The 21,236-nt window shown below is 33.0% G+C and overlaps 4 protein-coding genes across 5 annotated transcripts; 2 read left to right on the top strand and 2 right to left on the bottom strand.

The window, feature by feature from the left end:
* Positions 1-55: 55 nt before the first annotated feature.
* On the top strand, positions 56-4,765 carry LOC110630155 (cellulose synthase A catalytic subunit 4 [UDP-forming]). Of its 2 annotated transcripts, none has more exons than XM_021777501.2 (12): positions 56-214; positions 304-496; positions 819-934; positions 1,128-1,191; positions 1,280-1,433; positions 1,530-2,142; positions 2,213-2,350; positions 2,444-2,569; positions 2,651-2,863; positions 2,956-3,471; positions 3,546-3,896; positions 3,996-4,765. In XM_021777501.2, exons 1-12 carry the CDS (start codon positions 161-163, stop codon positions 4,575-4,577), a joined length of 3,120 nt encoding a protein of 1,039 aa, XP_021633193.1. In that variant the 5' UTR covers positions 56-160; the 3' UTR covers positions 4,578-4,765. The 2 variants fall into 2 exon arrangements, with proteins under 2 accessions (XP_021633193.1, XP_021633194.1); XM_021777502.2 differs by having other exon boundaries at positions 100-214; positions 307-496.
* Positions 4,766-6,218: 1,453 nt separating this feature from the next.
* LOC110630156 (serine/threonine-protein kinase pakF) lies at positions 6,219-8,237 on the bottom strand. Its single transcript, XM_021777503.2, has 3 exons — positions 7,966-8,237; positions 7,637-7,725; positions 6,219-7,516 (listed from the first exon to the last, which is right to left on the bottom strand). The coding sequence occupies exons 1-3, from the start codon at positions 8,047-8,049 to the stop codon at positions 6,397-6,399; spliced, it is 1,293 nt and encodes a 430-aa protein (XP_021633195.1). The 5' UTR covers positions 8,050-8,237; the 3' UTR covers positions 6,219-6,396.
* Positions 8,238-8,819: 582 nt separating this feature from the next.
* On the top strand, positions 8,820-11,524 carry LOC110629921 (heterogeneous nuclear ribonucleoprotein 1). The gene is made up of 2 exons (XM_021777134.2): positions 8,820-9,176; positions 10,083-11,524. Exons 1-2 carry the CDS (start codon positions 8,955-8,957, stop codon positions 11,139-11,141), a joined length of 1,281 nt encoding a protein of 426 aa, XP_021632826.1. The 5' UTR covers positions 8,820-8,954; the 3' UTR covers positions 11,142-11,524.
* An 8,244-nt stretch (positions 11,525-19,768) lies between these two features.
* On the bottom strand, positions 19,769-20,690 carry LOC122721545. Its single transcript, XM_043949443.1, has one exon. It carries the CDS (start codon positions 20,414-20,416, stop codon positions 19,973-19,975), a length of 444 nt encoding a protein of 147 aa, XP_043805378.1. The 5' UTR covers positions 20,417-20,690; the 3' UTR covers positions 19,769-19,972.
* Between the last annotated feature and the right edge of the window lie 546 nt (positions 20,691-21,236).

The raw sequence follows: 21,236 nt of genomic DNA, 5'->3' as shown, positions 1-21,236 counted from the left end.
GTCTTCTGGACTCAATCCCCCCACGACTTCTCACCTCACAGTTTGGTACACAAGCTATTTCCTCTACCTTAATATTTACATTAACAAATTAAAACCATCCTTTTTATAACCCTCACCATCTTCTTCTCTCCTCTCACTATCTTCTTCTTCTTATTCCGCCATGGCTATGTCTGGCTTCGCCACTGGTTCTCATCCTCTGCAGGACTATGACGAGGTATGCTTCATTGGGTTCTTGGTTGATTCTTTATTAGCTGCGTTTGTTTAGTGCTTGGAAATGAGCTTTGGTGCAATATTATGTTGCAGAAGAAGCGGCAGTCTATATCTTCGAAGGTTTGCAGAGTTTGCGGAGATGAGATTGGAGTGAAGGAAGATGGACAGATATTTGTGGCTTGTGGTGTTTGTGGGTTTCCAGTTTGCAGGCCTTGTTATGAGTATGAGAGAAGTGAAGGCAATCAGTGCTGTCCTCAGTGTAACACTCGCTATAAGCGTCACAGAGGTAACCTTTGCTCATTTTCATTATTCAACTCACTTATCCCAAAAATTATACAGTATCACCTTTGCATGAGATAAAATATTTACATGATACGAATAAAATAAAATATTCGTATAAAAATAATTACTTTTTTATTTTAAAAAATGGCTAATTATTCACGAATTGAATTATCTATTTACAATAGTATATAATTAAATACTCACAGACTTAGTCTGATAGTAGATGCTTTGAATAAATGTGATAGGCATTAGATTCTCCTCCTTCAATCTCCTATTCTGATTTAAAAAAAAATAGTGTATAATTAAGGATTTGATTCTTCATGCAGGTTGTCCAAGAGTTGCAGGAGATGAAGATGATGATATTGAAGAGGACTTTGATGATGATCAGATTAAGCATCAGCATCACGATGATCCCAATCACAAAAATGTCTTTGCTTCTTCGGTAACTTAATAAATTCGAACTTTACGATTTTAGGAATAACTTATTTCTCAATTTTAAAAATTGAAGAACATAAATTAGAGTTTTTTCATAGGAAAAAAAAAATCAAACTAAATAATAATAATAACCTAATAAAAAAATTAAAAATAAAAAAAGAACGAAGATCCCTGAAAGGTAGGATTGGTGGGTTTTGCAGGAATATGGGGACTATGTTCAAAGACCATTACATACGGGAGGTGCATTCTCTTCTGCAGGAAGTGGTAAGAAAAATTACAATAATCTGTAATAATTTAACATAATTTGAAAGAAATTTAAGTTCATGGGGCGGTTGTTGGTGGTGGAATGCAGTGGCCGGAGGTAAGGAAATTGAGGCTGAGAGGGAGATGTACAGTAATGCAGAATGGAAAGAAAGAGTAGAAAAGTGGAAAGTCCGGCAAGAAAAGAGAGGTTTAGTGAGCAAAGACGACGGAGGAAATGATCAGGGAGAAGAAGATGAATACCTGTAAGAATTACCATTGCCTTCCTTAATTTTTTCAAACATTCTAAAATAACAATCTGATTCAAACCTTAATTCTTTGTCATGGATTCCTTCTCACAGTATGGCTGAAGCAAGACAACCTCTGTGGCGAAAAATTCCCATTGCCTCGAGCAAAATCAGCCCATATCGCATTGTCATTGTCATACGACTTGTCGTTCTGTGCTTCTTTCTTCGTTTCCGTGTCTTAACTCCAGCTTATGATGCGTACCCATTATGGCTCGTCTCTGTAATTTGCGAGATATGGTTTGCACTTTCTTGGATACTTGACCAGTTCCCCAAATGGTTCCCAATTGAACGTGAAACTTATCTTGATCGTCTGTCTTTGAGATTTGAGAGAGAAGGAGAGCCCAACAAATTAGCTCCGGTTGATTTTTTCGTCAGTACTGTGGATCCTCTCAAGGAACCTCCGATCATTACAGCAAATACTGTGCTTTCAATCTTGTCTGTTGATTACCCAGTTGATAAGGTCAGCTGTTATGTGTCGGACGATGGTGCTTCGATGCTTCTTTTCGATTCACTAGCAGAAACTGCTGAGTTTGCTAGGAGATGGGTGCCCTTCTGCAAGAAGCATAACATTGAGCCAAGGGCTCCTGAGTTCTACTTTTCTCAGAAGATTGATTACTTTAAAGATAAGGTGCATCCCAGCTTTGTGAAGGAGCGCAGGGCCATGAAAGTAAGCAACTCAGCAAGCAATGTGTGAATTTTTTATAATTTAGGGATTGATTTTCTTTTGGTTTTTGTAGAGAGAATATGAAGAATTCAAGGTGAAGATTAATGCTTTGGTGGCAAAGGCTCAGAAAAAACCAGAAGAAGGATGGGTTATGCAGGATGGGACCCCATGGCCTGGAAACAACACAAGAGATCATCCTGGAATGATTCAGGTGAGCAAGTTTTACCAGTTCTTCACTGTTGTTAACTACAAAATTGATAAAATTATCTTTGATTTCAACTTGAAGCTAATTCTTCCTCTGCAGGTATACCTTGGAAGTGAGGGTGCTCTTGATGTGGAAGGTAAAGAGCTTCCTCGGCTTGTTTATGTTTCTCGTGAGAAGCGGCCTGGTTATAACCACCACAAGAAAGCAGGCGCCATGAATGCATTGGTAAGTAATTCCTTGTGAGTTTCTTGTTTGCTTATTCCAGTGAGATGCAATTGGCTAATGCTAATAATTCAATTGTTCTAGATCCGAGTCTCTGCAGTACTCACCAATGCACCTTTCATGTTGAACTTGGATTGTGATCATTACCTTAACAACAGCAAAGCTGCAAGGGAAGCCATGTGCTTTTTAATGGATCCCCAGCTAGGGAAGAAGGTCTGCTATGTCCAGTTTCCTCAGAGGTTCGATGGTATTGATCGTCACGATAGATATGCTAATCGAAACACTGTGTTCTTCGACGTGAGTTGAACAAGTTTGATGATCATTTTTTTTATTGCATTCATCAAAACAAAATATTTTTACTTATGACATCAACTTTGCTTTGGTTGTAGATTAATATGAAAGGTCTAGATGGAGTCCAAGGGCCAGTTTATGTTGGTACAGGATGTGTCTTCAACAGGCAGGCCTTGTATGGCTATGATCCACCAGCGTCTGAGAAGAGGCCTAAAATGACATGTGATTGCTGGCCTTCATGGTGCTGCTGCTGCTGTGGAGGTTCAAGAAAGAAGTCAAAATCCAAGAAGAAAGGACAAAGAAGTCTGCTTGGTGGACTACTTTCCAGGAAAAAGAAAATGATGGGAAAGAGCTACACGAGGAAAGGGTCTGGATCAGTTTTTGAACTTGAAGAGATTGAAGAAGGGCTTGAAGGTTATGAAGAGTTAGAGAAATCATCACTAATGTCACAAAAAAATTTTGAGAAACGATTCGGTCAATCTCCAGTATTCATTGCCTCCACTCTCATGGAAGAAGGTGGCCTCCCTGAAGGAACTAATCCTTCAACACTCATCAAGGAAGCTATCCATGTCATTAGTTGTGACTATGAGGAGAAAACTGAATGGGGCAAAGAGGTGAGTATTGAGCAGAATTATCAAAATTTCATGTTCTGCAAGGTTACTGAATGCTGAATTTGATTACTTCTCAGGTTGGATGGATTTATGGCTCGATTACAGAGGATATCTTGACAGGATTCAAGATGCATTGCAGAGGATGGAAGTCAATATACTGTAGTCCTGAGAGAGCAGCATTTAAAGGATCAGCACCCATTAATCTATCAGATCGGTTGCATCAGGTTCTGCGATGGGCACTTGGCTCGGTCGAAATTTTCCTGAGTCGCCATTGTCCACTTTGGTATGGCTATGGAGGAAAGCTGAAATGGCTAGAGAGACTTGCCTACATTAACACCATTGTTTATCCTTTCACTTCCATTCCTTTACTTGCATACTGTACTGTTCCTGCCATATGCCTTCTGACCGGAAAATTCATCATTCCAACAGTACGTATCCTGAGCTGCATAGCACAACTTGTTGTAAGAATGAATGTTCTTTAATTTCAGCATTGAAGGATTTCCTGAAAAGAAATTTCTATCTTGCAGCTGACCAACTTAGCTAGTGTATGGTTCTTGGCACTTTTCCTCTCCATCATAGCAACAAGTGTCCTCGAGCTTCGATGGAGTGGCGTAAGCATCGAAGACTTGTGGCGTAACGAGCAGTTCTGGGTGATCGGTGGCGTATCAGCACATCTTTTTGCAGTGTTCCAAGGCCTTCTCAAGGTTCTTGCTGGAGTTGACACAAACTTCACAGTCACAGCAAAAGCAGCAGATGATACAGAATTTGGAGAACTCTACCTCTTCAAATGGACAACTCTTCTCATTCCACCAACAACTCTAATAATCATAAACATGGTAGGAGTTGTGGCTGGAGTTTCTGATGCAATCAACAATGGATATGGCTCATGGGGTCCCTTATTCGGAAAGCTATTTTTCGCCTTCTGGGTTATTGCTCATCTCTATCCTTTCCTCAAAGGTCTAATGGGAAGACAGAACAGGACTCCTACAATTGTTGTCCTGTGGTCTATCCTTCTGGCATCAATTTTCTCATTGGTTTGGGTCAGAATTGATCCTTTCTTGCCTAAACAAACAGGCCCTGTTCTTAAACAATGTGGGGTGGAGTGCTAGTGATCCTTCCATGCTATTGTTTTTGGATTTCATTTGTTTCTACAGAAGAATTTTTTAAGGTTTTGAAGAAAGTGATGAGTACTCAGTACTAGAGATTTTGTTGTTAATATGAATGAGGAAGTCACTAGCTTATGCAAACTTTTTAAGAGTACATTATAAGAAATACATGGAGATATGCCCTTGGTCAATGATGATGATGATGATGATATATTTCCTTTTCTGTATATTTCTTCAACCTTCATCCGTGATCTTCTTGAATGAGAAAAAAAATTATTATTTAGTTTTTATATTATAAAAAAAAACTAATTAATTAATTTTTCGCTTTTAAAAAATACATTAAAACGTATATTTTAAAAGTCAACTAATTAATTGTTTTGTTAATTTTAATTATTAAGTATTTTACTATTTAGTTTCGATAATTTAAAAAAATTCACTAATTAATTTTTAAATTTTACAAAAAGTCCACTAGTTTCTTCCGTATAAAAGGAATTTTAAATTTTTTTATTATACTTCACAGTTAAAATTAATAGTAGAATTAATTAATAAATTTTTTAAAATATTAATAATATTTTAATATATTTTTTAAAACAAAAAGAATGAATTATTGAATTTCAAAATAAAGGAATGAATTATTGAATTTCTACACTAAATAGTAAATTTCCCTTAAACAGTATTAACTCTTCTGTACAGCAGAATATCCGGTGGGTCCTGCGCTAACGATAATATCAGTATGACTATTTTAAAAATTATTAAAAGAAAAATATTTTCGATTATTAAACCATTCACTTCCCTTATCACCGAAATAAAAATAAATAAATGAATAAATAAATTCAATAAAAATGTAAGAATAATATATAAATAAAAGTAAAGGGGAAGTTTAATATTCATACTATTTTAGTAGGAGATGGAGACTTTCTCCTTTGCAACATTATAAAAAGCGGCGGCTACGCATACTTAGCCTGCATCTCTCGCAGACGCACACAGGAGACAAGCCGATACGTAGAAGTTGTTTTGGCGACTTGGCTCTTGACGATGGATACAAGCGGCAAAAAACAGAGACTTGCAGATGCAGACCAAAAGCCATTGATCACTAGCAAAGAAAACCAGGTCGTTGCTGATGAACATGTTGTCAATGTGTCGAGTTGCGTCAAGTCCAAAAGAAAAGGCGAGTTGTACAAGAAGCTGCAGCCGAAGGTGCACTGGAATGACCAAGTTGGAAGAGAACTAGCTCACGTAATTCAAGAGGAGGATACATAATTGCAACTGCCTTCAGCTTCTTGACCAGTTCCCTCTTCTTTCTTCACGAGTTTCTGTAGTTTTCTTTTAAATTTGTTCTTTAATTTGTAGCTAGGTAGTTAGAAATTTGGCTACGTAAAGAAAATACAAGGGTTTGTTTTGACGTGCTAAGATTACAATTGGGTTGTACTCTGGTTGACAGTTTACAAGCTGACAGTAATTAATTTCATAAAAATCAGGGATTTGATAGTGATGTATTCAATTTTAAATAAATAGAAAATAAATTAATTAAAATTTTAAAACAAATTGAGTTCCTGGAACTTGCAGAATCAAATTGAACAACTCGGTTCAGCTTAGCCACAGGCTTAGCCTTGAACTGGATTGAATTGAGAATTAACTTCCATGTGGAAAGAAAGAAAACTTAGTTGAATTTCAAAGTATTGACAATCAATCATCAATCAAACCAATAAAAAAAAATTACAACAGCAAGTGCGTATATCACAGATATCCACCAAATTCACAACCAAAACAAGATAGAAATGAAAAAACACACACAACACAAACAAAATCTTCCAAAACAAGTTTACTGAACATTAGAAGTGTGAGTTCCTGCAGCAGCTCCGCCATTCAAAGCTCTCTCCAGCCTGGTCTCAAATGGAGTAGAGTGCCAATTCACTCTCTTGTCTTCTCTGTACTTGCTGGTTGTGTTGGGTATCCCTTTGAAAGTAGAAGCTGATCCAGAATCCTTGCCAGAGCCACTGTGATTCCAGTAAGTTCCAACACTCCCAATGATAGCCATCTCATCAGGACTGTGGCTAGGTGACTTCCTTGGTGAAGAAGAAACTGAAATCTGCTTAAGCTCTTCCACCGTAAGTGCACCTAAAATAGGCCTATCTTCAAAGCTTCTTGGGGAATTTGATCCCACTGACATGGCACCAAAACCAATTGTACTAGGCTTGTTAATTGGTGTGTTCTCTGATGAACCCAACCAGTTAGACAAGCTAGCATCCACTGCTATTTCTTGGTTTTGTTTCTTAGATTGATCCGATTTCGCATCGAAACTGAACCTCATTTCCCTAAAACTAGGCTCAGAGCTAAAGGAATTTCTGGGTTCTTGACTCAGTGTGATATTCTCTTTCTGCTGCTTCAATGGGGTTGTCCCTTTTGATTTCACAGCCTTCCATTGAGTGAGATTTTCAACTGGGTTCAGCACAGAATGCACATAACCACTCCTGTCTCGAACATTCGGATTTGGCTTCAGTTCTCTCTCAGGCAAACCACTTACCACTGCTGGATTTTCAATCTCTTCAGTGAATGGTGGTGGTCTGGATTCTAAAATTCCATCATCCTCATAACAATCATCATAATCTAGCTCCCCACCATCTTCATCCTCCTCCTCATCGTCCTCAATTTCACTTTCTCCATAGTCTAGTTCATCATCACTGTCCCTGCAATTCTGGTATCTGTGGTTGGAAGGATAAGATCCTGAGCTTGAAGTGATGGAACCATCTTCAGAAGAGGACTGAGATTGAGTTGGTTTTGCTAAATTCTCCTCCTTCTCCTCCCTTTTTCTTCTTTCATCTTCATTCTCTGCAGGAAACTCCGTGGATTCTTCAACTGAAACATGCTCATAAGTTGTTACACTCGAATTGAATGTTACTTTCTTCCGAGGACTCAAGCTTAATTTCTCCTCAGGATTATCCCTAAACCACAACCCCAACAGTAAAATGTGAAAACCAAACATATATAAAACAGAAGATCTCAGGAAACAGAAAACAGAAGCTAAGAAAAATAATAAAGCTTTAAACTTTTCGATCCCTCACCTGATTTCTGAAACCGGGTTAGTTGATTTTTCTGGGTTGTTCTGTACCAAAGAAACGGCTGATTGCACTGGATTATAACCTGCATTCCTCTGTAATGGAGATCACAACTATAACAATTGATTCTATATTCCGTTGTCGCAAATAAAATTGAAGAAACAACACAATTTTTCCCATCCAGATGAACCCTGAGTCATTTGAGCCTTACCCCAACTAGTACCCAAGAAGCATGGGAGGTATTTCTGCAATTTTCTCTCACACTTTCTTGGAATCCAAACAGGGAAATGAGAAATCCATAAGGAAAGAAGTTAAAAGGAAATTCTGGACTTTACCTGTTCTCGAGGTTGAACCTTGTGCCTCTGTTTACGGCGTCGACGATCTTTGGAGGAACCAAAGCACCCAAGAAAGCAACCCATTAGAGAAATCAATCCCCTTTACCTCTCGGCCTTTGTCAATTGAAAGTAACGGTTGATTTTTCCTGGGTTCTGCAAGGACTGATTAATGGGTCCTCATAGTTGAAGGAGGGAGAAGAAGAGGAGGAGGAGCGTTGGAAAAAGGCGGTAGGGACAAAACGGTCAGGAGCATTTGAAGAAGAAAAGGGCGCAGTGGTTTATTATTATTTTAAGAGAAAAAGCAAGTGACCGTTAGGATTTGGGAATGTGGACACAGCCTGTAAATTTCGGATTTTGTAAAATTTTTTGGAGCAAAAAATCTCTGGACTTTAGCAGCTGATTATTGCATATAGAAAAACAAAATAGCATCCTAAGAACACTAATGAAATTTCAAATTAACCATTGATAAAAATACACAATTTAAATTATTAATATTAATATTTATTTATAAATAAATATTTTAATATTAATTAAAATTAGATCTATGCGCATTGTGATAGCTAATAAGGATGGCAAAGAATAGGGAAATAATGAAAATCAACGTAATTGAATTCAAATTAAAAATTTTATTAATTCTTAAAAATATATAAAATTTATTTATTTATTTTATTTATAATTTTTTATTATACTTTAAATATTTAAAATTTTTAAATAAAAACAAAATTAATTAAAATTTTTAAAGGAATTTCCAAAAATGTTATGTCAAAAACTTCCAAACAATTCCTTCAAACAACATATTTCCAAATAAAGGCTTAATATTAATATCTTAATTATTAGTTAAAAAAGGCTTCATGCTCTCGACGACAAAGCCCACTCGGTTCAGAAGCAAACAAACAAACCCTAGCCCATCCCGTAGTCGTTCCCCCCTCCCCACTCTGTGTCTCCCTCTCTCAACTTGCAAACCATAAGCTGATAGAGACGGACTCGTCATGGATTCAGACGAGGGGAAGCTCTTTATTGGGGGAATAGCATGGGACACCACGGAGGAAACTCTTCAAGATCACTTCACCCACTACGGGGATGTTTCCCAGGTTGTAATAATGCGGGACAAGACCACTGGTCGTCCTCGTGGCTTTGGTTTCGTGGTTTTCTCCGATCCTTCAATTCTCGATCGCGTGCTCCAGGACAAGCACACCATCGATGGCCGTACTGTAATACCTTCTGTTTGTTGCTTATTTGCTTATTTTTCTTTTAATTATGCTTAATCCCTATGCTGTAGTTTCTTGGTTGAGGTTGTTTTGTTGGTTTCCTTAGTGGATTGCTAGTTTTTGAATTGTTAGATTCTATCGCTTTTCTTTCTCTCCTTTTTTTTCTGTGTAATTCATCTGCGGTGCATTTGGGTTGTTTGATTTGGTGTCTTTTTTACGGGCAATTAATTTTTTTTTCTGATAAGCATTATTTATTGTGGGACTTCTGTGGCTAATTTTTAATGTTATATGGTGCTTAGTTTCTTTAGTTGGTTTGTTAATTTGTTGCTCAGGAGAACTCATCCCCGGTTGGATGGCAAGTCTTTAACCTTTAATTGATACAAGTTGATTTGTCGCAATTGTTTTTGAGGGATTTTAATGATTTTTATTCTTATCCTAGTTGCAATGTTTATGGAGACTGTGATAGTTTACAGTAAGGCCTAGATGGGTTTTGCTCGCTTCTGTGATGAAAGTAGTATTGTACCTCCCTTTTTTTTTTCTCTTGCTGAAAGATCCCACTCACGAGATCATGAGATATCCACACTATTTATAGTTGAATTTTCTGATGCTGCCCTAAAATATTTATTCAATTAAAGTTTGTTCTGCTTGAGTCTGTTATTGTTAGCTTTTCAGGTGTGCTTAGTTTGAGTTTCCCTGCTCTAAATTTTGGAACCAAACAAATTCTGCATTTTGTTTCATGTATTGCTTTTTTTCTGTAGTTACTTTGCCAAAATGTCCTTAAGACTGGACTGCTGGAATCTGACATGCATGATATTTGCCTGAGAGTTTGCCCTCTATTTTCACTTTTAGAAGCTTTGAGCATTCATATGTTTTTTTTCAGCAGTTTAAATTTACAATTTGCCAACACAGGTAGAGGCTAAGAGGGCTTTATCAAGAGATGAACAACAGACCTCATCTAGATCTGGTAATGTAAATGCTGGTAGGGGCTCCAGCGGCGGTGGAAGTTTTAAGACCAAAAAAATATTTGTAGGCGGTCTGCCATCCACCCTGACAGAAGATGGCTTCCGTCAATATTTTGAAAATTATGGACATGTCACTGATGTGGTAATAATGTTTGACCAGCATACTCAGAGGCCTCGAGGCTTTGGATTTATCACCTTTGACACTGAAGATTCAGTTGATAGAGTGCTTCATAAGGTTTTCCATGAGCTAAATGGTAAACTTGTAGAGGTAAAACGAGCACTCCCAAAAGATGCAAATCCAGGTGGTGGGGGCCATGGTGGAGGATATCAAGGTTATGGTGCCTCTGCTGCCAATGCAAATGCTGTTGATGGTCGAATGGATGGAAACAGATATATGCAGACCCAAACTTCTGCAGCTGGGTATACGCCTTATCCTGGATATGGTGCGCCAAGTTATGGTTATGGTGCAACAAACAGTGGGGTCGGTTATGGTGGTTATGGTGGTTATAGTGTTGGTGGATATGGAGCTGGGAATGCTGGATTCGGTGGTCCAACCGGAGCCTATGGAATGCACGGCGCTCTGAAAAATAGTTGGGGTGGCCAAGTTCCTTCCAATTATGGTGGGTCAGGTTATGGTGCAAATGCAGGTTATGGGGCCACAGCTCCATGGAATGCATCTGGTGGTGGAAATTCTGTCTCAGCTCCTATGGGTCAATCTCCAGGAGGAACTTCTGGGTATGGAGGTTATGGTTATGGTTATGGTGGAAGTGATGGTCCTTATTCTGGTGGGTATGGAGCTGCTGTTGGGCGTAGTGGAAATGCCCCAAATAACAGCAGTGGAGCTGGTGGGGGAGAACAACAAGGGAATGGGGATGGCTACCCAGGTAGCGGCTATGGTGACACTAATGGGAATTCTGGATATGGAACTGAAGCCTGGAGGTCTGATCCTTCACAAGTTTCTGGTGGTTATGATGGTGGTCATTCACGGCAGGCACCACAGCAGTGATTGATGGTGCCTTAAGTTTTGCAGGAACTTGTGCTCAGGCTTCTATTCCTATTTCAGTGGTGGATGGCACCAGATACTGGGAATGGTTGGATTGCTTGAAACCTCAGTTGTAGTTTGCAGTAGTTGTCTGCTAGTATATAATCGCTAGTAGTTCTAAGTAGTGCAATATCTTTTATTTATTAGTCTTATATTTCAAGTCGTAATTGTTAACTTCAAGTTATTTCTTGTTTGGTTGTTTTCTTTTTCCTCTTTCTACTGTTTAAAGCTGGAGTAATGTTCTGAGCATTTTCTTTTACTATTGTTGTTGGTTGTGTTGGTGTTTGACTCCTGGCCCTTTATTGGTTAATACCAATTTGTCTGCTAGAATGAATGCTATTTTCATATATTTTATTTGAGTATATTGCTTTTACTAGCAGTATGTTTGTAGCTGCTAAATTTGGTATCATAGAGGTTGCAGAATAAATAAAATCAAATGTAGGGAAGCTTCATGACAATATGGTGGCTCTCTAGGTACTAGTGTTTTTCCCTGCTAGTGAGTAGTAGCAGTAGTGGTAATAAAATATTGTGAACAGGCATAATAATCGTTTTTCCTGTATTTGGCCTTTTTGAACAGGGGAGAGCATTCAACGCTTGTGTGCAACTCAAACATTGGTAATTGGGATTTGTAGCATGGATTGCAATTTAAAGTGGGCTCGCTTGATGATGCTTTGTTCACTTGATCTTGTGTGCATATTATGGATTGGATTGGAGCAGGAGTCATCCCGTTTTTAATGTGGTATGTGTATGAGTTGAAAGGTGGTAATATCTTTGCTTGTTATTTGGTTTTTCATTCTGTGCTGTTTGGTTCTTCCACTTTGTTAATTGTAAAGAAAAGTAGACTAATTAGATATGCAATGAAACCCTCTGCGTTTCTTTTGAGAGTGTTAAAAGCGTTTGCAATCATGCAATGTTGGTAAAGAGGCGTCGTTTTTGGTCTACAGTTAGCAAAGTTCATTGTCATTCGTGTCCATAACTTTTTTGTGCTTCAATTTTGGATGTCTGCTAGCAGATCAATCTCTGGAATCCATGGTACCTACCAAGTGCTTCGCCTTGCAGAAAGGGTGCCCCACGTCAGCCTTTTATTGCTTTTCTCATGGGTTCTCACCCAGGCCACATTATTATTTTTCCCCCCGTATTAACAATTAATCGTGTTGGTTATTTTCTGTAATTTCATCTCCACTGTTAATATGATTTGGAGTTGGTGATTTTGATACCTGAATGGTTTCTTTAGGTATCTGTGATGAGAAGTGTTGGCATTTGATGGAGATGGTGGGCAAATGCATTTTTGTGCAAAAGTGGAAGAGTACTTTTGATTGCACTTGAAACTGTGATTAGCAGTCGTGATGGTTCTGGAGTTTTGGCTGGGTTTCAGTGTAGGAATATGCAATTGGAAGCTTGATTTTCAGTCTTTAATATTTGCTAAAAGTAGTGACAGGTAGATTAGCTTATTAAGGCCATTGCTTTTGTTTGATAAAGCAGAGGTGGTGATTTTGAGACCTAAAGCAATAACCTTGAGAGGCAAGGGAAGCTTGTTTTATTGGTAGGGTAGTGCTACTATGTCCTGAAAGCTTAGGGTCTGTTTAACATCGTTGTTTTGAGAAAAAGCAATTCTTTAAAAATGCTATTTAGAAAATATTAAAAAATAATATAAAATTATTTTTGACATATTTTCGTCTTAATAACACAAATAATATAGTTTTTTTCTAAACTGCGTTTTTCAATAGTATTTAAAATGGTACTTTTTGAAAAATGTGTATTTGTATACTTGTTCAAAAAGAAAAATTCATACATTTTCTTCGGCCTATTTGGTTAAAAAGTCTAAATGATTATATTAATCTATGTTTATAAAGTCTTTTTCTTAAAAAAAAAATATATGCATCGTAGGAGTAAAATTTAATTTAAAAAAAAAAAATTTTTAAAAGGCTCTTTTACATGGAAATATTCATAGAAATTATTACTTCTATTAGAGCATTTGTTTCAAAATAATTAAGGGTGGTAGAATGAAGCTTTCTATCTTTTCTTTGCGCTCATGGTTTCTTGTTGTTCTCGTCTTCATATTGGTTTTACTCCGGCACTTCCACAGCGCCTTGGATGAGGAAGCTACCCGCTTCTATGCAAGTGAAGTCAGTTGGGTAATTGGGCTAAAGAGTTTTCTATGGGTGGGCTAAAAGTTTATAACTTGCAGTTTACGTAGAATCACCATTGTTCTTATAGCTTTTCATCACCTGTTGAATGCTGTCGTAGAATCACATGTTTATGAATTTTTTGTATATAAAAAAATCTGTTAATTAGCTATTGCTGTCGTGGTAGTCAGTTAATTTTTATTTTGTTGCATCTTATTAACACATTTTTTTTATTAAATTGTTATGAAGAGTAAACTATTTGATCTACATATAAAGTATATACAAAATTATATTTTATAATAATTAATCATTTTTTTTATAACAATTAATGATTTTTTTATAATTATACGTTCCGTCTATATTTCCGTAAATACATTGAGTGTAAAAATTTAAATAAAGTTGTTCCACTCATACATCTTTATTATTTGTCCTAGATTAGATACTGGTGGTTTAATCGCAAGATAAAAAATATTATGCTAAAAATGATTTTTTTTTTTTTTGTTTCTATATATATTTTTAAATCTAAATATCATTCTAATTATAATTTTTTATTAATTAATATGTTTTTTATATTAAAAAAAAATATTTTTGAAATTATGAATGTAGAGTACAATAGTAAAATATTGTTAATATATAGTATTTTTATAAAAAAAAAATAAAGAATACAATTATAAAAAAAATACATAATTTGAGATTTTTATAGATATTATCTCTATTTTTCACCATATATTTTTAACATTTAAAACCCTTAGAAGGATTACATGAAAGGGAAGGGGGGTAATGAAGGGCAGTGAAACTTTGATCCTGAAACCTGTTAAGTTTTTAAGTAAAACGGTGCGCATTGACGAAGTAAAATGCATAGTACAATATTTTTAATTTAAGTTAATTATTTATAAGATTTTGATGTTATCATCCATTCTTAATATTACTCTTTTCGTTTGATAATTTTTATTTATTTTATTTTTTTATATATATTAAACATATAAATTTTTATTAACTTTTTAATTATATTTATAAATACATTAAATTTTATTAAATATTAAAAAATATTTTTAAAAAATTTTTAAAAGTAAGATAAAATTAAATAAAATTACAATCAATTTATATATTATTATAGTTTAAAAAAATAAATAATAATTTTAAAATAATAAAAAGTGAATAAAAATTAAAAATTGCATAATTTTTCATTTAATTATAATTAAATTAATAAATTTAAATAATTTTACAACATTCTTTTTAAAAAATAATTAATAAATTTAAATTTATAACTCAAATATATTATATAAGTTATATTATACGGATTTTATTATAATAGGAAATTTATCTGCAAGTATTGTTTTTATTGATTTAATATTTTATTTTTTGAAGTTAGGCAAATGGATCACGTGCCATTATTGCAAAGTTTGCTCTTTTTAGTATTCTACATGGTCCCCGAAAGATTTTAAAGATCTTATGGAATCTACACTTTCTGTGCTGCTTCTGCTTTTGCACCCCAATTTCTCTAGTTTTAGCATTTTTAGCCTTTTTTAGGGAGAAAAAAAAAAAAAAACGAATTACTTCTTGAAAATTTGAAAGAAGAGATTTACATTTTTAAAATATTAATACAAAATTGATCTCAAAATATATACATATAGTCAATACTTTTAGACTTATAAGGATTCAAATTTTAAATGATTATATTATATTTAAATATTAATATATTTAATAAAAGCAATTTATAAATACATTATAACAGAGTCTATAGATATTATGTAACATGTATATAGGATATTGAAAGATCTCATAAATCAGACTATCTGATTTAAATAGAGTAACGAAAAATTTAATCTATAAGATATAAAGATTAGACCCTTAATACCACCGATCTCACTAATATTTGGAAAGAGCAGGTCGCCTTTATCAAAACCCTCTTGAAAGTACGCGGGATTTACTAAAGTTATGATAGTGTTCAAGGATATGACGTACGCGATAAATAGAATATGGATCAGACGGTTCAACATTTATTATTTAATTGTCCACTATTAATGAGTCACTTGATATATCTACAACAATATATTACCGTCTAATTTGATAAGATGTCAGCAAGAATTTATCAATGTGATAAGGGTATAAATACCCGTGAACCAATAATATTATGGGATAGATTTTTTAGTCTCACCAATATACTATTTTTATATATCTCTCTCCAAACTTTAATCTCCACGAATCGAATTTATTAATTTCTAACTATTCATCCAGATCGATTAACTTGACCGTGAAATCAAACCTCTATCAAACTAGCTTATAATTGAGTTTAATATATAAGTATAAGCATTAAAATAAATTTTCTATTTATTGTTTTTAACTTATAAACTTAAAAAGTATTTAAAAAATATAATAACTTTTTTAAATGTTTAACTGATCGATATGTAAATTAAGACCGACATTAATATGAACATATATTATACGACTGAAATTATAAAAATAACTAATATTATTTATTAAATATGTCATCTAACATCATTAAAATCTGCTTGAAATTATTATAACAATTAACTACAAGTGGTGTACGGTTAGAAATTAATTTATTTAAAATTAAAGAAAAAAACAAATATCACAGCCAATAAAGAATATTTATGAGTTTCTCCTCTAAATAATTCATATTTATTTCATTTTATAAGTATGTTCTTAATAACTACCGTTAAATCTCACATCGATTTGATTATATATCTCTTGTAAAAATTTTAAATACTCATTTTTCTTGAACTAATTTTTAAAATGAATTAGGTTTCATTTGAATTTACATGATATTAGAGTTTAAATTTCTTGTAAATATTTCACTCCAATTTAATCTTGGACCTAAAGGAGACACTCCTACTTCTTAGTTAAGACAAACCAAAGATATGAAGGCATCAATTTTTGCCTTCGGCTATGGTTGGGGTTTTGGGTCCGAAAAGCTACGATTGTTTCTGCTGTCTTTCTTCTAGAGCCTCTCTTAGAGGGTTTGGCAATGGTAGTTGTATTTTAAATGCCTTCGTATGCTGCTTATCCTTCTTTGGCTGCTATAGAATATGTGGCTTATGGTGTTGTATACTTTGCCATATGGCCATTTACTAAATGCAGTCATTTGTGTATTGAAAAGGAAAATAAAAACTTCTCAAAAACCTTCATTCTCAACCCTAAACACTTTTAAGCAGGACAACCTTCTAAAGACCTAAAATGTCCTACGTCGTGTCTCACATGCTAATAGTAGAGGCAATAAAACTAAGCTTAAGAGATTGCCCAAATTAATTAACTAATGGACTTATGCAGTAATGAATACCTCTTTTTTTTAATCATGCATATAATATTTAAAGTTTTGATGATTTTAGATCTATAAAGAAGTAGGGTTTCTGTGTGTATAAATAAGTTTAGTCTGAGTGAATCGTGATTCCCTCTTTTATTCCTTTTTTCCTTCTCTCTCTAGTAATGTATAACCGCTATCCTACTACAGTGACACCTGTCGTTGTCACACAATAGGCGTACCTGCATGTCCACTATCGTCAGGCGGCCATTTCATTCTCTTCCGGCGCTTGTATTGATATGGTTGCGGCATAACTGGACTTATTTTCCTACGCCCCATCACGTTAAATGAGTTGGATTCCTCTCTGATTAACCCAGATTCTCGGTCAGCCCGATCTGCTTTAACCGCGAATTGAATAGTGTGCTGGTAGGTTAATTTATGTAGTGGGTTTTGATGGATAATGGGCTCTGATAGGTATTGGATCTGACTTTTATTTCAGGATTCGATCTCAACCTGAGTGTCAACGGTTTAACGATCATCGAGTTTTATTAAAAATGAATCATAATATTAAAGGCACATGTGTGCCTTTAGATTGAACATAGCATCATTCTATAATAGCAAACATGTGTTCCGGTGAAAGTAGCTATAAATCATAACATCTAAAGGCACATGTGTGCCTTTAGATTGAACAGGGCATCATTCTATAATAGCAAACATGTGTTCGGGTGGAAGTAGCACCATTGAAGCTTTTGCCTTTCCAATTGAATTTGGATAATTTTTTTTTTTCACCTTTTTAATGTATTTGACACCAAAGTCAAGATTCTTAGGTTCTTTGGAATAATTTGAGCCATATCAACATTTTTATCTTTAAAATCACAAATTCTAAAAATTCAAAATCACAAAAATTCGATGCACCACATGACAACCACATCAGCATCACGCACTCTCACAAAAGGAACCTAAGTATACGTAAACACTTTATTTAAAAAAAAAAAAAGAAAAAAAAAACACCATTGCCAATGATTGAAGTTATATTCAGTTAACAAGAAGTTTTTTATATGCTTTTATAAATGAGATTTATCATTATTTTAATATAATATTATTTTAAAATTAACTAAATTGGTCTTTTTATATATTATTTATTGTTTAGTTAGTAAGTTGAATGCTTACATATTTAACTTAATTAATATTTTTTTATATTTTAAAAGTGAAATTTTTTTATTTATTTTTTTATGTTTGAACTCATTGAATCCTACTATTATAAATTTGGTAGTATATTATTATTTTTAGAATGGATTTAAATAATTTATAGAATTACTGAAATATATTATTAAAAAATATTTTGCATAAAATTATTAATTAAAATATATAAATTAAATAGATATATTTTATATGAATATTAATAATCAAATTTAAAGTTAACTTATTTCAAATTTAATCTAAATATCAATAATTTTAATTTTAATTTATTTAACAAACCAATCAAGCAAGTAAAATTTTTTTATCAAGCTAAATCTTAATATAGGTGGCGAACAGCTCAATTAAAATAAACATTCGGTTAGTTCGATTTAAAATTGAATCGAATTAAAATTTTAATATTTATAAAAATTGATTCGAATTGATTTTAAATAGAATTAATCTGATTTGATCCAATTCAGTTCAATTTAATCGGTTTGACATTTTAATAAATTTTTTATCATTTATATTTTATTATTTAATATTTTAAAATTTAATTAAAATATTTCAACTTTAACTATAATTTATTCTCTATATTATACTATTATTATTAATCAATTTGGTTTATTTTTTTAATTTTTTTTATTATTAAAATCAAATAAAAATAAATAAAAAAACTAAATTAAAACGTGATTCCAATGTTATATATTTATTAAAAGTTTATCACATTTTAATGATTAAATCATAGAATTCTTTTTTGTTAAAGACAAAATATTTAACATTAGATTTTAGTTGTAATTCAAATCCAATTTTGATTAAATTTAATGGTTTAATTTTTTTTCATAGCATTTTGTTTTATAAAAAAAAATTAAAATTTTAAGTTTAATTTGAAGTTGAAACATATGATTTTGGTTATAGTTTGAAATTAGTTTTAGTTAATTTTTAATTTTTAAGTGGGATTATATTGAATATAATTTAAAAAAAAAACCGTCACATTTAACTCACTTAAAATTTTTATTGGTTTAATAAAATAAATTTTAAATAAGTTTAAAATAAATAATTTAGAACTATATTTTTATGTAAATCAATAAAATTAATTTAATATAATTATATTTAGATAATTTTATTAATATTACGGGATTTTCTAGAAACAAATCTTATTAATTATTTTTTAATGGTATTAAAAAATAATTTATTCCAATTTCTCTGAAAAAATATTTAAATAAAACAAAAATAATTGACAAGTGAATGTGATGATTGAGCAAGTGATTTTCTCATTTACATTGCTTTTGGGGTGAAATAACAGAAACACATTCTATTTATGCCAACTCCATTTTTTTATTTCATTTATTTAGCTTAGTTGTTCCTACATTCTAAAAAATCAATTCAAGCGTGTTTTTTTTTCTATTTTTATTATTAATAATATATTAAAATATTAAAAAAAATTCCTTCTTTAAAAAAATAAAAAAATTATTCAAAAAAAATTTGGTTTCTGCTTTCAAAAAAAATTTGGTTTCATCAATTGGCCCATAGCCGGAACTATCCAAATTATTCCTAAACTATATTAATTTTGGTTCGATCTATTTAGATCTGATTTTAGTCAGGTCAAAGTCTTCTAACCTTAAATTTTCGAAAATGAAAATTTTATTTGCCTTTAAACGGACCAGTTTTGATATATTTCAATATTATTTTTTAATCAATTTTAAATTCGATTTGATTCTAAACTAGTGCTAACCGAAATCAGAGAGATCACATTTAAAATCACACATAAATATAATACAATTTAAATATTGAATAAAAAAAACTGTCTTGATAAAATAAATTAAAAAAATAATATGTTAATTTATTTAAGATCCATTTATTATAATCTAAAATAATTGACATCATGGGAGAAAATATAAAAATAAATTATACTATACTATACATGGATGTAAGTTGATTAGGTCTTAAGTTGTTAATCATGATTAATCCTTGACTAATTATAATAATATGATTTGATTTTTTATGGAAATAAACAAAATAAGACATTTTAATCATGAAATAAAATATATACTGAAATTGAAACTCAATATCAGATCTACAACCGACCATCTCTCCTCTTCTTTCTTTTTTTTTTTTTAAATTTTTAAAAATTAAAATAAAACGGAAAAATAAAAATCCCCCAGAAAAAAGCTTCTAGTGTAGCATACCCAATGGATTTGCTCCACGTGTCAAGGGACCACCCTCGGGCCCTAGCACATTCGCATCTGCAAGAAGCGAGAGAGCTGGCTTGGGTTGACAACGCCAGGTAAGTGGGCCCCCTCCGCTTTCAACAAACTTGATACCTCAACGTACCTTTGATAATTTTCTTTATTCGGCTCGGCTTCTTCCTCTTTAGCTTTCTGGCTCGGCTTAACCTTTTTCGGCTCCCCAGCTACAGCTTCAGCTCCAGCCGGGTCCCACGGTTGACCAAACAGTGTTCCCTTGGTTAGATATTCGTGAGCCAAATACCCGGCTAAGAGCTGATTAGACGACACCGGATCAGGTAGTTTTTCCGAGCCGACTTGTGGTATGCTCGGCTTGGCTAATTTTGTTGGTGGTGGAAACGGTTTCAGAGAATCAAAACACTCTCTCTCCTTCCGTTTATTTGATGTTAAAACACGACGAGGAGGGAGACGCATTGTTTTGGTATTCATTTTTGACGTATCGATGCATGCCACGTCAGCAACAGAGCACTTAAATCTAATCCAGAAAATTGAAAAAACACAAAAACCTCTAAAGTAAAACTACTACTAATAATAACAAATAGTAAATAATATTTCCCCTGAAAAAATAAAAGAAAATTAAAAAATCAAAAAATTTAAAAAGAAAATTTGAAGCAGGAAGAATCTGGTATTGATTTTTCCAGAGAGAGAGAGAGAGGGTTGGAAGAGAGGAGTTTTGAGAGGAGAGAGAGAGATGAATAAAGAGAATGAGAGGAAGAGAGGATTGCTCTGTATTTATAGAGCTAGTATTTAACAACTACCCCTGATTTTGTCATTAAATTACAACAATGCCATGATACTGAAATCACCAAAATACCCTTCTTTATTTTCCTGGTTTTCTCACCCTCTTCCATTTTCATGGTATGAGAGATGGAATAGATTCTTGTTTAGCCACAATGGATATAACACATGAATTATACCTAACTCATTTCTTCCTTATCCTATTAAATTTTTTGTGATATCATGATAAAATTTAATTACTTAAAATTATATATCATCTAATAATATTTTTTTAAAATGAAAATATTTGATTTAAAAAAAAAATCATGCCTAATGGAGTTTTCGTTATGCTTATTATTGTTAAAATTTAAAGTATTATAATTCTTAAAGAGTTTTGAAACTAAGCGAAAAATTGTAATGGTTTAAATTTATTTTACTATTTTGATTAATTTTGATTTTTTACTAAAAAAATCATACTGAATTTCTAATGTATTTGAACTGAATTGTGAACCAATTTTATATACTTATTTTT

The sequence above is a fragment of the Manihot esculenta genome, chromosome 13 (assembly GCF_001659605.2).
Source record: "Manihot esculenta cultivar AM560-2 chromosome 13, M.esculenta_v8, whole genome shotgun sequence".
NCBI classification, from domain to species: domain Eukaryota; kingdom Viridiplantae; phylum Streptophyta; class Magnoliopsida; order Malpighiales; family Euphorbiaceae; genus Manihot; species Manihot esculenta.
This window is presented reverse-complemented; position numbering and strand designations above follow the sequence as displayed.

Bases quoted from the DNA above. Each gene is read 5' to 3' on its own strand.
- LOC122721545 (XM_043949443.1), bottom strand. From the start codon at position 20,416: ATGAATACCAAAACAATGCGTCTCCCTCCTCGTCGTGTTTTAACATCA.
- LOC110630156 (XM_021777503.2), bottom strand. From the start codon at position 8,049: ATGGGTTGCTTTCTTGGGTGCTTTGGTTCCTCCAAAGATCGTCGACGC. The intron at 7,726-7,965 runs GTAAAGTCCAGA...TCTCCATTACAG, and splicing joins AGGTTCAACCTCGAGAACAG to AGGAATGCAGGTTATAATCC. The intron at 7,517-7,636 runs GTGAGGGATCGA...GTTGTGGTTTAG, and splicing joins AACCCGGTTTCAGAAATCAG to GGATAATCCTGAGGAGAAAT.
- LOC110630155 (XM_021777501.2), top strand. From the start codon at position 161: ATGGCTATGTCTGGCTTCGCCACTGGTTCTCATCCTCTGCAGGACTAT. The intron at 1,192-1,279 runs GTAAGAAAAATT...GGTGGAATGCAG, and splicing joins ATTCTCTTCTGCAGGAAGTG to TGGCCGGAGGTAAGGAAATT. The intron at 2,570-2,650 runs GTAAGTAATTCC...CAATTGTTCTAG, and splicing joins CAGGCGCCATGAATGCATTG to ATCCGAGTCTCTGCAGTACT.
- LOC110629921 (XM_021777134.2), top strand. From the start codon at position 8,955: ATGGATTCAGACGAGGGGAAGCTCTTTATTGGGGGAATAGCATGGGAC. The intron at 9,177-10,082 runs GTAATACCTTCT...TTGCCAACACAG, and splicing joins ACACCATCGATGGCCGTACT to GTAGAGGCTAAGAGGGCTTT.